Source organism: Anas platyrhynchos, chromosome 5 (genome assembly GCF_047663525.1).
Source record: "Anas platyrhynchos isolate ZD024472 breed Pekin duck chromosome 5, IASCAAS_PekinDuck_T2T, whole genome shotgun sequence".
Lineage (NCBI taxonomy): Eukaryota > Metazoa > Chordata > Aves > Anseriformes > Anatidae > Anas > Anas platyrhynchos.
Window position 1 is genome coordinate 54,960,787 of NC_092591.1, and position 15,766 is coordinate 54,976,552.

At 38.9% G+C, this 15,766-nt stretch overlaps 1 protein-coding gene across 1 annotated transcript in view; it reads left to right on the plus strand.

Annotated features, from left to right (window-relative positions):
* SLC6A5 (solute carrier family 6 member 5) overlaps positions 1–15,766 on the plus strand; it is a 39,465-nt gene that overhangs the window by 16,860 nt on the left and 6,839 nt on the right. The window contains exons 11-15 of the mRNA XM_072039145.1: positions 5,164–5,276; positions 5,563–5,694; positions 6,539–6,638; positions 11,977–12,077; positions 15,258–15,425. Of these exons, the coding sequence (XP_071895246.1) occupies positions 5,164–5,276; positions 5,563–5,694; positions 6,539–6,638; positions 11,977–12,077; positions 15,258–15,425 (614 nt within the window). The remainder of the gene's footprint in view (positions 1–5,163; positions 5,277–5,562; positions 5,695–6,538; positions 6,639–11,976; positions 12,078–15,257; positions 15,426–15,766) is intronic.

Here is a 15,766-nt window from a genome sequence, read left to right on the forward strand (position 1 = left end):
TAGGTCCTGTTCAAGGTAAAAGTTGTTCCTGATGGGAGAAATCTTGGATGAGACAGTGCTGGGCTTTGCAATGTGGGGGTAGGAGAAGTACAGCCTGAGATGTGGATCGAGGATCTGAACTGTGGGGAGCAAGGAGATGCCTCTACAGGGAAATTAAAAATTCCTGCAGAATAGTTACTGTACTGGAGCAGATGAGAAGGCCTTAATGAAGTGAGACGGTTAGAAATGTGGATCTGTAATCCCTTAATGGGTTCAGCTGAATGTGGGCAAGAAGAACATGACGGATGGAAGAATGGGTGCTGTCATGTATGATGTGCTATGAAGCAGTGGGAGATAGGAAGGGTAACTGTTGAGAGAAGCTTGAAGAAGTGTAAAAATCTGGTGGAATTATGTAGGGGTAAATATTACCCTAGTTTAGTTCTGTTTCCTGTGAAATGTACAGTACATCGACTCTAAACCAACCTCAATCTTCTTGATGATTTCAGACTTGGTTAAAAAGATAAGTTTGTGATACTTCTGGAATAACGTATGTTTTTTCACTTCCCCACCTCAGCCATTTCTGTATACACATGAGGGTGTTAAGTATCATATTGTAGCCTTCGGCACAGATACAGCCATTTCCAAGCACTGAAGGAAAGGGATTAATAGATGGAAGGCTTTTCATGCTGTCCAGCAGTTCCCTGCAGTAGCACAGAGTAAAAGGAGGCTTTGAACTGGAGGAAGGACGGAGAGTTCAAAAACTGAATGTCACATACAGGAGGTGACGTTTATACACGAGGTGTCTTGCTGTCTTTGTTAATGTGAAGACACCCAATGTTCTTCTGACATGTTTGTTGTGTGCTTAAATTCAGTGCCCCAAGGTGCTACACCGTTGTGTTTGAAAAACTCTGTGAGAGTTAGCTAAGGGTCAGTCTTCATCTGATAGTTCTGTTAAGCTTTTCTTGGCTACATGTCATTTGAATCCAGTCTTGCGACAGGGCTGTAAGACTGGTTTTATCACTGTATGCAGCCTTACCAGCTTTCTGGTTAGCATATCTGCTTTTCACATCCTCACATAATGCTAGTGCTCTTTTTTTAAAGATGCACAGAATAACTGTTTGCCAGCAGTTTTGCTCTTACAAATGATGTTCTGAGAGCTTTGTTATTCACCAGAGGAAGCGTTCATCTCCCAGTTGACCAGGCAGTAGAACATGTCAGGATATTCCTTTTTGTACTTTAGAGCTTTGAAAGTTACAGATGACCAGCTTTTCCTCTAGGCAACACAGAAAGGAACACAGTTCTGTCCCACACACTCAAAAAACAGGCTATATAATTTGTTTCTGGCTTAGCATGGTAGCATGGGTTTGCCCTTGTCTTCTTGCATTCTCAGTTCATGACTGCTCTTCCCTCGAAGGGGCTCCAAAAAGACACTAGATGAGGAATCACTTCACAGGAGCAAATCCCATCAGTTCAATGGTGAGAGGAGAGGGAGGCATGACACAAGGGCAAATATATCTATCTCTGCTGTATGCATTGCTGTTGGTTAGGAACAAATCATTTCCTGAAATCTAGAAGGTTCCAAAGGAAAAGAGGGTAAGGGGGCACCTTGACACCCAAGTTCCGTGCTATGATTCCGTATAAGGGCTACATAAAAAATGAAATGGGGAAGTGGAATGAGTATATAGGGAAGTGACCTTGAATTGTTTTGGTATTTTTTTGGTGAGCCTTTCAAAATGATTATGACTGCAGAGCAACTTAAGCCAGCCTCTGTTGAAGAGCTGCAACAGAATTTATCTAATGAGCGTTTAAGTGGAAGGAGCAAGGGTTTTTTTAGGAGCACCAAGGAAATGTGACCTGAGCAAGTGCAAGCCACAGACGCAAGATCGGGGGTTACCTAGCAAATATGTGATCGTTTTTCTCCATGTAATTGATGGGAAAGAAACAAAGCAAAACAAACAAAAAACAACAAGAAAACAAGCTAAAAGAGTATTTGGGGTGCAGAATAGGGAGAAAGGGAGAGTTAGTATTTCGAAATATTTCTTATGAATTTGGTTTTAAAATTGGACATCTGCATTTTTGTCTGTGTTGCTTTAATGCGGTTCTCATTTGTATTTATTGGTGAGCTATTTATTCTTCTAGAAGTCCACTGACAGAAGAAATAAAGGGCAGCCATTGGGAGTAATTGTTTCCTACAAAATTCAGAAGTCAGCTATTTCTGAACACCTTATTTATCAGGTGCTTTTATACTGATTGTCAGAAGTATCCTCAGAATCTTCTATGCCTTGCAGAAGGCATTTGGGATGCACTGAAACGGATCACAAAAAGAGCAGAAGCTCTCTGAAGTACTGACTGTTACCAGTGTGGTCTGGTAGAGTAAAAAACTTCTGAGGAAAATAAGTTTCGTTTTCGGTGTATTCATCTCTTCACACTTTTTTTATTCTGGTCTAGCTCTCAAAATTATTTATATATGTGTCTGTCTTCATTCTTGTGATTATGCAGTCTTGATTCTATCCTTTTAGTTTGCTAGGAAAATTCAAGTTAGAAGGCCAGATGCTTCAGCAATAATGTTTCCATTATTTTTTTTGTTTTAGACTGTGTGTCCATCATGAAAAAAAAAAAAGCACCCTGAAGTCCAAACCCCACAGCGCAGTCAGATTATTTTAAGGAGAGCTGTGCTTGGGTGAAGCTGCAGTGGGAACTCAGAAGGGGCTACAGAGGAGGGATGGAGAAACATAGCTGATAGGGGTGGTTGGGGAAACATTTGGTTCAGCTGGTTCATCTCCCTGGGGATGGCGTATTATTTAGCACAGTAGTTGGCCAAACCTTTTCTGTTGAGTGCTTGCTGGTGGTCTTTGAGTGAGTGACTAGTCACAGGCTGGAGCTCTCTGTTCCCAGCTGTTTCAGTAGATGTTCGAGGGAATGTGGAAAAAGCTGTCACAAGCCAATCTTATTGTAGGGCTTTCAGTTGGTCTGTAAAACCCTGTTTAGGCTGTTGAAAATTGTTTCACAATGGTGATGTTGCCCTATACTCTGTAATAGGTGGAAAGAAAATTTAGTCTCATGATAGAAAATTGCACGGTAGGAAGAGTGAAAACGAGGAGAAAATGCAGACTGAGTTAGCATATTGAATTAGCAGAGTTAAGAAGCTGACTCAGCAAGAGGGGAGAAGAACCTCATCCCTCCCTATCTTTTTTCTTTATTAAATTCTAAAGTTGTATTTCTTTTCACAGAGGGAGAAGACAGCAAAAACTGCGATGATATGTAATCTGCCTTCAGACATTCAAAAACTTGAATGAAATGGTTAATGGTCTGGGGAAGGGATTTAATTTTTTTTTCTTCCTAAAATATTAAATTGAAATACTGTGTATTATTTTCAGTTGGAACTTTGCTTTCAGAAAAAAAAATAAATCCTGATGAAAAAAATGAGCCATTTCAAAGAGGCAATGTGTTTTGGTTCTACTCTCACAGCTTGATTAAGAATATGCCACAACTGAAAGGCTTTAGTGATTGGAAAATCACTAAAAAGTTCAAGGTCATTTGCCTTTTCCATTTCAGCACGTGCAAAACCTTGGGAGTTTTCCTGGCTTTAATAGACATTTGGGAGGAGTTAATTCCTGCAGAAGTCCCTGAAGGTGGCCGGGGTGGAAGCCAGACTCCCTGCACTTGTTTACATGTGCTTGGATGCTACCAGGCATGCGATACCTTAGAAAGTTATCAGGCGCCAAGATGGAAAGATTGCAATTTCATATTTTGTAATTAAACTTTTCCTAAAAGCGTGATTAATGGGAAATCATTATTTCAAGGCTTAATTTGAACTTGTAAATACAGGAAGCTACTGCAAACAGAGCCTTTATCTCTAATAGTCAAGAAGAAATCTTTAATCAAGAGAGGAAAGAACATGTTTGTGAATACAAAATTTTTCTCCCTTGCACCATCCTCTTTTGAAAATCCATTTTTCTGCAGCATGTTTTAAAGACAGAACAGCACTGAGTCATACACAGTGTTATTTTTTACACTGTTGTTAAATTTAATATTTGTCTTTCGTTCAGAAGAAACTCCTTCAAAAGTTAACCTGTGGAGATTATTTTGTGTGCTGCTAGAACTGCATTTTGTTTTCCATTATGTGAGAAAGCGACAGGTCTCCCTTGAAAAGAAACAGCATGGGGAGCTGCAGGAAATCAGGTTCAATAATCTGGATTAGAAATGGCCAGGACAGGGTGAGCTTGGATCCCCCCTTCTTGTGGCTCAGCTCATGGAAACAGCACAACTTCTCTCTCATGTCTTGCCTGAAGGGAAATACCCTTCAGAGCATTTTACGCGGGCACTCCTTCAGCCAGGATAAATAGAGAAGTGTCATGTACTGCAATGCTACAATCAAATTCCTGCAATGTTTTCTCCCCGACAAATCTAAGCATACTTCTGAAAATAATTTTTCTTGACAGCCAATAAAAATTGTAGTCTAAGATACCAACCAACAGAGAAAGCAAAACTCCCAGTTCAATCTTAAAAAAATAAACACAAACCACAACTCCTTATTCTTTCTGCTGTGTTACCTTATCTTTTTTTTTTGTGGTTATTACTACTATATTATAATACTATTGTATTTTTATATTACTACTATATTATAATACTATTATATTTTTTTGGTAATTATTACCACGTGCCAGATATTAGCTCTGTGCATGCATTATGTTCTCTCTTGCTCACTTGGCTGTGTGCTGCTGCTGAGTTAGAGAACAGCATTTTCTTTTCCAGTACTGAGGTAGGGATGATTGCTCTGCTGGTCTGAGGCCAGCTGACAGGGACAGTGGTAGGAATTAGATCGCAGAGCAGGAAAGAACAACTACAGTGCAAGATTCTGTTTGTTATTTGGATCAGAGTATTAATCTACTGGTTAAATGTGTATTCTGCAACGTGAAAATGGGAAGTGTAGAAGGGTTTTGAACCTTACAGCCAAATTAGATATTAATTGTGTGATGTTAAATCTTGTGATGGATAAATCTTACTGTAAATAACAGAGACTTAATGTGATCATTTTACTTCTAACAAGCATAGTAATAGAGCATTATATATGGAAAAATGAGTTTTCACATCTCCCTTTTTTACCCATGTATTTTTTTTCTGTATAGTCAATGATGTTAATGCAATAAAATATATCACACCCTTTATTTTTATTGTTTCCAGGTCCTGGAATTGCTTTTGTGGTTTACCCAGAAGCCTTAACTAGGCTTCCACTTTCTCCGTTCTGGGCTATAATTTTCTTTTTGATGCTTCTGACACTTGGACTGGACACAATGGTAAAACTGCTTTCATTTCCTGTTCTTTTCTTGTTGCTTCTCCTATTTATTGGTTCTGAGGATCATGAGATTGCTCACAATTTTCCATGTGGTCAGTGAAGTGGTTTGCAAAGAGAGGACTGAATTAAGACCATTAATACCAAAAAGATGTGGGGGAAGCTTTGGCATTGTCATCTGAGCATTTTAACACCCAGGATTCTTAATCCTGTCTCACTGCAGCATACCCAGCTGGACCATTTCAGTTACATTGTGTGCTGAAATTCATCTTTTTGTTTTTGTCTTTCAGTTTGCTACTATCGAGACTATAGTGACCTCTGTTTCAGATGAATTTCCAAAATACTTACGTACGCACAAGGCACTATTCACTCTTGGGTGCTGCATTTCCTTTTTCATCATGGGATTTCCTATGATCACTCAGGTAACGATACTGTCTTTGAGCATCACTTTCTGTCCCCAGTCCCCCTCTGGTGGCCATTCCCTTCCCTTGCAAGAAGCAGTTGCAAAATAGTAAGCTGAATTGCACTGAATGAGTGAAGACACCAGCTGAGTTTGAAAGCTTTTTTTTGTGTGTGTGGACACTCTGGCTGAGATCTATTTAATAGATTTGGTTGCTCAAATATTTCTGAGAATCTGAGTCTCTTAAAATTGATCCTTAGTCAAACATCTCCAAAATAGTCGTATAAATTAGGTATCCACATTTTACAGAAATTCATACGTCGTCGAAACCTGCACAATAATTTTGGGTGCCTTCCTTCATATGTACAGAGGGGATATTAACTGATAGTCCTGGAAAAGTGTGGAGATAATAATGAAATTGTCATCTATCACTGATAGTCAATGCTGTCTTTTTTTCTTCTAGTTCCTCCACCACTGTAAATACTTAATTTCAAGAGGATGTGCACAGACTCTATTTTTAGTTTTTTCATCATCCATTTTTTCTGCCTTTGTCTTTCTTTGTCTCACCTCGTCACCTACCAGCCCAACTTTGCGGTTCCAAAGCCTAGGATGGATTCACTCCTTCCTTCACTTGACTGAAGAAGATTAGACGATCATTCAGCCAGAAGGAAGCAACAACACTGTGGCTTAAGCCTCTGTCCCATCAATGCCTGATGTGTACTTGGGGACAGAGTCTTGTGTCCTGCTCCCGTCCATTTTGCCTACCTTAGTGCTAGCTAGAGGATAGGGATATGGGGACATATGTAGAGAGAGGTGCCAGATATGCCTCATAAGTAATGTTTATTTTTTCCTTTTTTTTTCTTTAGGGTGGAATGTATATGTTACAGCTCGTGGACACTTATGCAGCTTCTTACTCTCTTGTCATCATAGCCATCTTTGAGCTTGTTGGAGTTTCCTATATTTATGGTAAGAATGGATAATGTTATTGGACCACCTATGTCAAAGTAGCATTTTAGCATATAGTCAAGTAGATGGTATCTTGCAAAGATGTAATGTTTCTTTTTAATTTTTCTTTTTTACTAAGAAAACTGAGAATCCAGAAACATGATTTTGAATGGAAGCATAATGGGACTTCATTGCTATAGGATTCCTTTAAATGCATATATTCAAAAGACCCATTTATACAGACTTAAGTCCTTTTTCAATCAGTAGGTAAAGCCGATGTTTTAAGAGTATATGAACATTCTTAGCAAATACTAAGCATTGACCAAACATTTAGTGACACTGAGCCAGGAGCTCTTTCACACTTTTATTTTCCACGTACACAACCAGTTTTTCCTTTAGCCCATCTTTACAGCACAAAGTCAAGACTATGCACTACACTGCTACTCAGTGATTCATTATGCACAGTGGTAACTGTAGTTATATCAATCCATGTTGACATACGTGGAATTTTTAGGAGGATACTCAAATATTGGAAAGCAGTGCAATTACTTTGGTGCCACTGTAGCTGTGTCAGCTGGTATTAGTTGGTGACTGTTCCCAAACTCACTCAGTGCTTTAAGGAAATTGATTTTTGGAAATGTCTGATCTCAGATGATAATAGTAGGAAATAATACAGTGATCTCCTTACATAACAGGTTATTAATTTATGTCTGGAGTATGTTGGTGTCACTTAAGACTTGCCTTCAAAAGTGAAAGAAGTTCTGAGCCTTGGTGTTAGAGAAAACAAACATAAAGCTGTCTCTGCTGTTGCTATGGCCAGAAATGAACGTTATGTTTTCTATCAGCTAGTTTTAAACAGTCCTGAGATTTTTTGTTGAAGATATTTACCTATCAGGATGATCTTAGGCCTTAGTCCTGTGCACTAGATACTTATATCTACTGATGTTGTGGAGTCTATTCTAATATAAATGTATGAAAAATCAAGCATAACTCAAAACATGCAACATCTGCTGCTCTTGCTTGAGGAATGAATACATGAAAAGGACAGGCAATCCATCCTTTCCCATTGTCTCAAATTTTATGGAAATGCAGTAGAGTATTTTATCTCTGGTGATATCCAATCCAGTGAGTGGGCTCAAATGGTTGTAAAGGTACCTCAGGTATGACCTAGGGAGAGAATGTTACAAAACAATGAAAAAGATCAAAACAGAAAGCAAAAAAAATATAGTTTAGACCATTCACATTTTGGTTGATTTAATTTTTTTTTTTTTTTTTTTTTTTTTAGGTCCCTGAAATATAAGTGTTTTGATCAGAGATTACACTTCTAAACCCATCTCTAAGTGAGATGATATTGCTAACAGCTGTCAGCTTTACATTCAAACAGTCTACTCAAAGGACCTGAGTGTAATGCTTTGAGATATCTCCTGAAGTGGAGAGACAGATTTTTGGGGATTATAGAGCAGAAAGACTGGTCTGAAAATTGCTACTGGCAAGCTGCATTGCTTTTCTGTTCTTCAGTTTCCATGAAGATAGGCACAATTGTCCCATTCCTTCCTCCCAGTTTCCAGGAGGCTTAGCATTTACCTGTTCTGTGAAAATATCATGGGGCATGTGTTCTCTGATGGATTAGGTTGGTTACTGTTCTGACCAGTTTCCCAGCGTGCTTAAAATTAATGCTGTTCTGTAAGGGATGGTGAGTGGGAATGCTCAGGAAGAGTTAAGGGTTTGGGATGTATTTATTTATTTTTCTCCTTCCTCCTTCTCCATTTCCTGACAGCGTGCCTGAACAATGCTGTTCTAAAAGCACTTGATGTCACTCTTCTTTGGCAGCGTTGTCAATAGCGTTGTTTAGTCTATGTCAAAACGATCACTCCCTCTAAGCCATTGCCATCACGGTACAAGGTAAAAATTCCTTGCACAGAATATTGTTAAATAGCTCAAAAGCAATCTGTGGAATTTCTTTGTTCTGCATGTTCTTAAATAAGTATGAAGATAAATAGGAAGGCTCTATTCCTCCTCTGAACACTGAGTGGCAGAATAACTACAAACCTGCCTTTGCGGAACAACTTTTTATTAGATTTGCAAACAAAATTGCTCTGGGTAGTGCCCTGTTTGTCCAACACATTCAATATTGCTTAAAATACGAATTTGAATGAAAACCTTAATATAATACAGAAGAGTTACAGTACTGCTAAGGAGGGACTGGAGTGGAGGAGTTTTTTTTAATTACATATTACTTTAAAATGATCAGACGTGGCAAAGATTTGATGAATTGCAAATCACTGTCTCTGTGCTTTGTGTACCAGCTGATTGTTAATCAACAGATGTCAGTCAAGTCTTTGATCTAAACGATTTCAAAGATTATTACCTGGAATTAACCTTTTGTCACACTAAAGAGCTTCGACTCTCAGCACGAAAAATGAAGGATTTATTTTTACAGTCATTATCCACTTGACTAATGTATCATAGCTACTTCTACCATATTAAATCTATATACAGCTTGTATATTTGTGATTTGCATGTTGCAAATACAAATGAAGCTGTTGCTCTTGTTCTATTCTTTCAAGCAGTGCTTAAAATTGGTATCATATATTTTCAAGCTCAGACAATTGCTTGTTTTACACTCCACTGACACCTTTCTCCGTACACTTGTACTCTTTGTAGCAAGCAGGTTGGCATAATAGTGGCAGGCGCTTTTATGATGAAATAAATCTGTCTTTAGCTCTTGTTACATGTTCTGCTTGCTGAGCTGGTTGAGATTTTTAAATTAAAAAGAGGCACACTTGGTTATTTTCTTGCAATCACTTATTTTTCAGTAGAGTCAGTGCTACATTATCCAGTCAAATGCAGTTCTTTATTTCACATGCTGCTATAGATGTTTATTCTCCGATTGTTTAGATTATGATGTATGATTGGTAAAGAATAGCTTACAGCTCTGGGTATTAATTTAATCATCAGCATAATTCCCACTACTGCAATCTGCAACGCAAAGCTAAATACAGAGATCTTTGTGCTTGAGTGAAACACAGTAGGAAACTGCTTGAAATTGAAAATGCATTACCTTAACTTTATTTGTGCTCCTTCTAGACCTGTTTTTTGACAGTCTGTTGTTGGGAAGGTTCGTCATCAGAGTGAGTGGTAATGGCTGCAGTGTATATGCAGACAGTGTTAGTAATTCTCAATGTTTTACCTGTGGCAGAATATTGAAGTAGATGTCTGTCTTAGCTTGCATTCCACTTTTTAATGGATTTTATATCTGTAGCACTTTGAATGCATCATCCTACCTTTGAGAGTGGAAACTGAAATACGGAATATCACATTGTTTATTTACCAAAGTCGTTCAACAGGCTTGACTGATCTGAGAGGGAAACCAGAGGCACTAAGATTTAATCAGTGTTTTATTAACTGAAGCATCCTTTGGATTTTTCTGTGGAACTTCTGAACCTGCTTTCAATCATTCACTGAGAAATAGATGCCTACTGTGTAATCTCTGTATCTGTTTACATACATTTGGTTCGTGAACTGCTAATATTTAAAAATACCTGAAGCTCAATATCTGCCAACATTTCCAAGAAGGAACTATCTTTTCTTTTGGAGTTTCAGATAAATCTGTGCAGATCTGCACAGAACTTGCTCAAATTTTGAAGGCAGAAGGCCATCCAATGAGGTATACCTCTGTTGCAGCAACAGCAAGAGGGGACACTGCGGGGTGGGAGGGGGAAGAAGTATCATTGTCCCTTTGGATTAATTTTCTGATCTCATACCCACTGTAGGTTGTACTTCTTCCCCCAAATTCAGATCTTGCAATACCACCTTATTATTTAACTTCGGGATTTTTCTCATCTATTTCTTAAAATAGCACAGTTCTTAGCTTTTTTCTTGCATGATACCAGCCTATGCTGGCTTACTCTGTGCTCACCCCTCAAGCTCGGTTCTAGGGCTGTCCTAGCACCACAAAACCCTGTTGTTTTCTTAAAGGTGCATCAGAAGATGCTGAACATGGAGTCGTTGCTACTTTTTATGTGGTGGTTCATCAATTCTTAATTCTTAGAACAGTCAGGTGGATAGTTTCGTTTCTTTTCCATATCAACAGAAAGGCTTCAAAATTAGGTGGATCAAGCCTGGGGATTATCCCTTCTTAAATTCAGCAGCTGCAGTGACTGACTATAAGGGCATTAAGAACATAAAGCGGTTTATTACTTCTCTTCCGAGTATTTCCTCCCTTATTGAATGACTTCTCCCGAATATTTAAGCTCCATCCCTGTCTCCACATCACACAAGTTAGATGAAAGGCTGTAGTATAATGCTGTGTAAAATCTAAATGGCAGAGACAATCACCTGCTTTACCAAATAAAATTGGGCCGGGTTTGAAATGTTTGTGTGACGGGCGAGCTCAGCCTTGAACCCCAGACTTCCCGCTTCTCATCACTGTTAGAAAAGCTGGAGCAGGCTTCCATTTCATTTTTATTACTTTTGGGGAAATCACTAATGGATATGCTAGTGAGTAGGGGCCACTGACCTAAACAGCTATGCAGAGGAAGACTGAAAAGTAGGCTGGCTTTTGTTAGGTGGGCAATGGCAGCAGCAGGGCTAGCATGCCTTCTCCAGTCACATGGCATAAATAAGGAGCTAACTGCAGAAATGGCTGAAACAGCATTTTCCAATCTTGTGAGTTTTATTAACTCCAGTAACTACACAGGTACAATCAATACGATAATGGGAAGAATTAACATGTCAGTCAATCCATTTAATCAAATAACATTAAATAGAATTTTAAATATTTATTGGTGCTCTCTAATAGTTCTAAGTATTGCTTAAACATCAGTTGAAAAATAATAGGACACTATAATTTCCAACGTTAAGTGATATAATCATACTCTAGTCACACAGTTGGTATAAAGAAACTCAGATATTGCCTTTGCTGACACAGGTATGCAGCTGCCAGTTTTTAATGGCCGTGTATAGTGTATGTAGCTCATAAATAGTTTATTTTAAAATTAATAAGGGTTTTCTTTCCAGTGAAATAGAACAAGGATGCATAGAATTGCAGCTAACCAGCATGTGCTATCAGTACCTCAGTCTGAGATGCACTCAGTATGTAATACATGTAATTTCTGTGTAAAAGATTGTCATGTTTATTTTTACTTTTACTCCATAGGAAGTAAATATTTTATCAGAATGGTTCCCAATATAATGGTGTCATTTGTTACTTTGTGGTTAGATCTTTCATTGAAGTTTTCAACAAACATATCCGGATTTGTTATTGTAATTAGACACAAGAAAAATCACAAAAGCTGTGTTGCAAATTGCAGCTGTTTGCTTTGACCCCCCTAATTGCATTTACGTTCGCTGCCTACAGGATTGCAAAGATTTTGTGAAGATATAGAAATGATGATTGGATTCCAGCCAAGTAAATTCTGGCGAGTCTGTTGGGCATTCGTGACCCCTACTATCTTAACAGTAAGCAAAGACATTGTGATGTCTTCTTCTAAGATGATGATGTTGTTTCTTGGATGTCTGTGATGTTTCTGAATGGTAGTAATGACCTCTTGGGTACACGTGCATGGATAGACATGCATTTGCACGTGTTCTTGCATGTTTGTAGTGGATAAAATAGAGGTTAAGTTATGACATTTTGGTAGAGAGGGACAGTAAGTTTCCAAATGCTGTTGTTGTAGTCTTTCCCTGTCTGTACAACGTGCTGGGATGGCGTGCCATTGCGTGCCTGCAGTTTTTGATTGTTCTGTACATGTCTGCATATCACAGAATTTCTAGGTTGGAAGAGACCTCAAGATCATCGAGTCCGACCTCTGACCTAACGCTAACAGTCCCACTAAACCATATCCCTAAGCTCTACATCTAAACGTCTTTTAAAGACCTCCAGGGATGGTGACTCCACCACTTCCCTGGGCAGCCTGTTTCAATGTCTAACAACCCTTTCGGTAAAGAAGTTCTTCCTAACATCTAACCTAAAACTCCCCTGGCGCAACTTAAGCCCATTCCCCCTCGTCCTGTCACCAGGCACGTGGCAGAACAGGCCAACCCCCACCTCACTACAGCCTCCTTTAAGGTATCTGTAAAGAGCAATAAGGTCACCCCTGAAATATTTATAATATTTCATTATAATTTCATAGTTAATTATAATTTCATATTTTCATATAATTTCATGTTTCATATTTAACTATAATTTCATATTATAATTATGAAATATTTATAATATTTATAATATTGTAATATTTAAGTGTGTGTATTTATTATACATAGTTATATTTACACACACACTTAAATATGTGAGGAGGGAGAGACACATTGACATAATCTTCCTTTCTCTTCTCAGGTTGAATCATATAATCCTAGTTAGGAAAAATATTTTATGGACTCTAACTGATCTAAGAGACATGCTTTAGAAAGACTTGGGTGGCAATGCGAGTGACGTGGTTTTATTTGCAAAGATGGAGCTATTTCTGCAGAGGTCGAAATATTTACGTTCTTAATACCGACTATAAACCATCCCCGCAGTTTCCTTCTTCTTCTTTCCCCCCGTCCTTTTTCAGAAGGAGCTTTCCTTTCCCAAGGCCTGGGCCCGAGGCGGCCTGCAGCCGGCGGGGCCGGGCGGTGGCGCTGCGCCACTGCGGGAAGCGGCCGCGGCACGGGCACGGCCCGCAGGGACACAGCGGGGCGGAAAGCAGCAGTAACAGGTGTATCAGTCTGGGGTTAGATGTGTTATTTCCACATCGCAGTCTAGAATAATGCTTTACTTCAGATCTAGGGCTCCACTGAATCTAAAAGAAGGCACGTTGTTGATTTTACCCAGGTATGTTTTCCTCAGGTCCGGGAGTCCTCGAAGTGTCACAGCCGTGTGGTTCCCGTGTGGTGCTCTGACACAGCGTTCCCTTCACATTTCTAAATGCAGATACAGGCCTTGGTTGCGTGCCATGTTGTGGCACTAGAATGATTCAGCTCTCACAGAAACCTCATTTTACAGGGAGTTATATTTCATACAGGTATTCATAGATGTAAATATGCAAGATAAGCACAAATACTAGAGCTCCTGAAAGGACTGGCATTTCAAAACAATGATGAATACAATGTCAGCTGGGTGAGGTAGAGAGGCAAAACAGTGACAGATTTTGTAGTTTAGTCATTTGTAGTCACTGTTCAGAGAAGTTGTGCCTCAGCGTAATGTGCTGGAAAGCTCCTGTGTGTGTGTGTGGTTCTTCAGCAGATCTTGTTGGGAAGTTTTTACTTCAGGATAGCCATCTATCCTGAAACTAGCTGCTTGGATAGGTGCTTACTTCTTTCAAGTGACATAATTTAAGAATGACGTAATTTCTTCTGAACACTGAAAAAGGAATACCTGTGTGAAGGGACTGGTTTCTTTTGGTTAACTCAACAAGTTCCTGAGTTGTGAGGGAAAGAAACTTCCTGTGCTGAGAAGAATTTCTTCAGCAGCCCTGATGCAGGTATTGTACCTTCCCGTGCAGATTTTCTTGACCAGTTCATTGTCATCACTCAAGTGCAGTGGTGTCGTGTGTGAAAAACAGATAGACCAACCTTACCTATGTATCGGTGACTGTTCTTTGATTTTGACAACATTTAGGTATAGTTTCTGAATCCATTTTTGAAAAGTTTGAAGGTGTAGCTCAGTTTAATCAATAGTATTAGCACAGTGTAAATGGGAACATATGTTTTCTCGAGGGCCTTGTTAAAATGGAGATGTGTGCACGTTTTTTTCTCTGATTTCTTCCAATGGCTGTTTTCAAGATCCTGTCTTAGAACCATTGTTAGAGTTCTGAGGGGAATTATAAGGCTTTTCTGCAAATTACTTGGTTGCTTTACTGATCAGACTTGCACGCTTAGCTACTGCCAGTAATCACAACTAGGGAATAGGAAATTATGTTGTCTCTTACGGAAAGCAAATTTGGAAAGCAGACGAGGTCCAGTCAAGCTTGCATGTTCTGTTGCTGTTCCTTCCAAGTGTTCACTGAATATTACTTAGGGTAAGAAATAATTTGAGACTGATCAGTCATAATTCAATTTTTGTGGAATGGAAATGGACAAAGCAAACCCGAGCAATATTTTTTTTTCTATTATGGCCTCTGTAAAGCTAATATTTGATACATTTGTATAGTCCAATATTAGACTTTCAATTACTCCCCATCTCTGGAAATAAAACTGATCATTTTATATATGCCTTCACCTAGCTATACTACTATAAATCTTCTGTGTGCAATTATTGTAAGCACAGGCATTTCCCAAAAGTTACTGAATTATGCACAAATGTAAGCAGATGTATTGCTATTCATACTGTAAATGAAATGGACTAACTTAGCATAATCACATTAGGTAAAACTGCCAATAGACCATGTAATAAAGCCTGTTACTCTAGGGGCAAGATTCTAATTTCAATTCTTCTGCCATAAATGCGGTAATTTCTGTGGGGTTTTGCAGGATTTCCACAAAGCTCATTAGATTCAGTCTCAGACCTGTTTGTTACAGTTTGTGAGAGCACCCTGCCTAGGTGCGTGTACTTTTATCTATATTCCACGTAGAGCAGTTATGAGCGTGAATGCCTACCGAGTGCTGCAAAGCAGGTTTGTTTTCCTTACTCAAACATTTATTTTCCTTCCTTGTTTCCAGTTTATTCTTTGCTTCAGTTTCTACCAGTGGGAACCAATGACTTACGGAGCTTACCACTACCCGGGCTGGTCCATGGTGCTTGGATGGCTGATGCTGGCCTGCTCAGTTATTTGGATCCCAGTTATGTTTGTGATAAAAATGCATCTAGCCCCGGGCAAATTTATTGAGGTAATTCTCATGTCTTTTTGCTGCTCAAAAATATGGTCACAGGAGACTGTCTGTTTTATTTTACATTGATTTTTGTAATATTGAATGGCTAATGGTGCTAAGATTGCTTTCTGGTAAGCTGGTTATTGTGTTGCAAAAAGATGCTTGGTTGATTTAAAATGCAGACCTTCTATTCCCTATTCCTCAACAAAATGCTCCTAAATTGTTAAGTGATTGCTTTTATGAGAACTAAAAGGAGTCACAAATTTCATAAGCCCTGAAAATGGTGCCAGTGGAAGAAAGTTGTTTTCCTAGCTTTGCCAGCCTTTTTGCAAAGTCACACAGGGGGCGGGCATTACAGA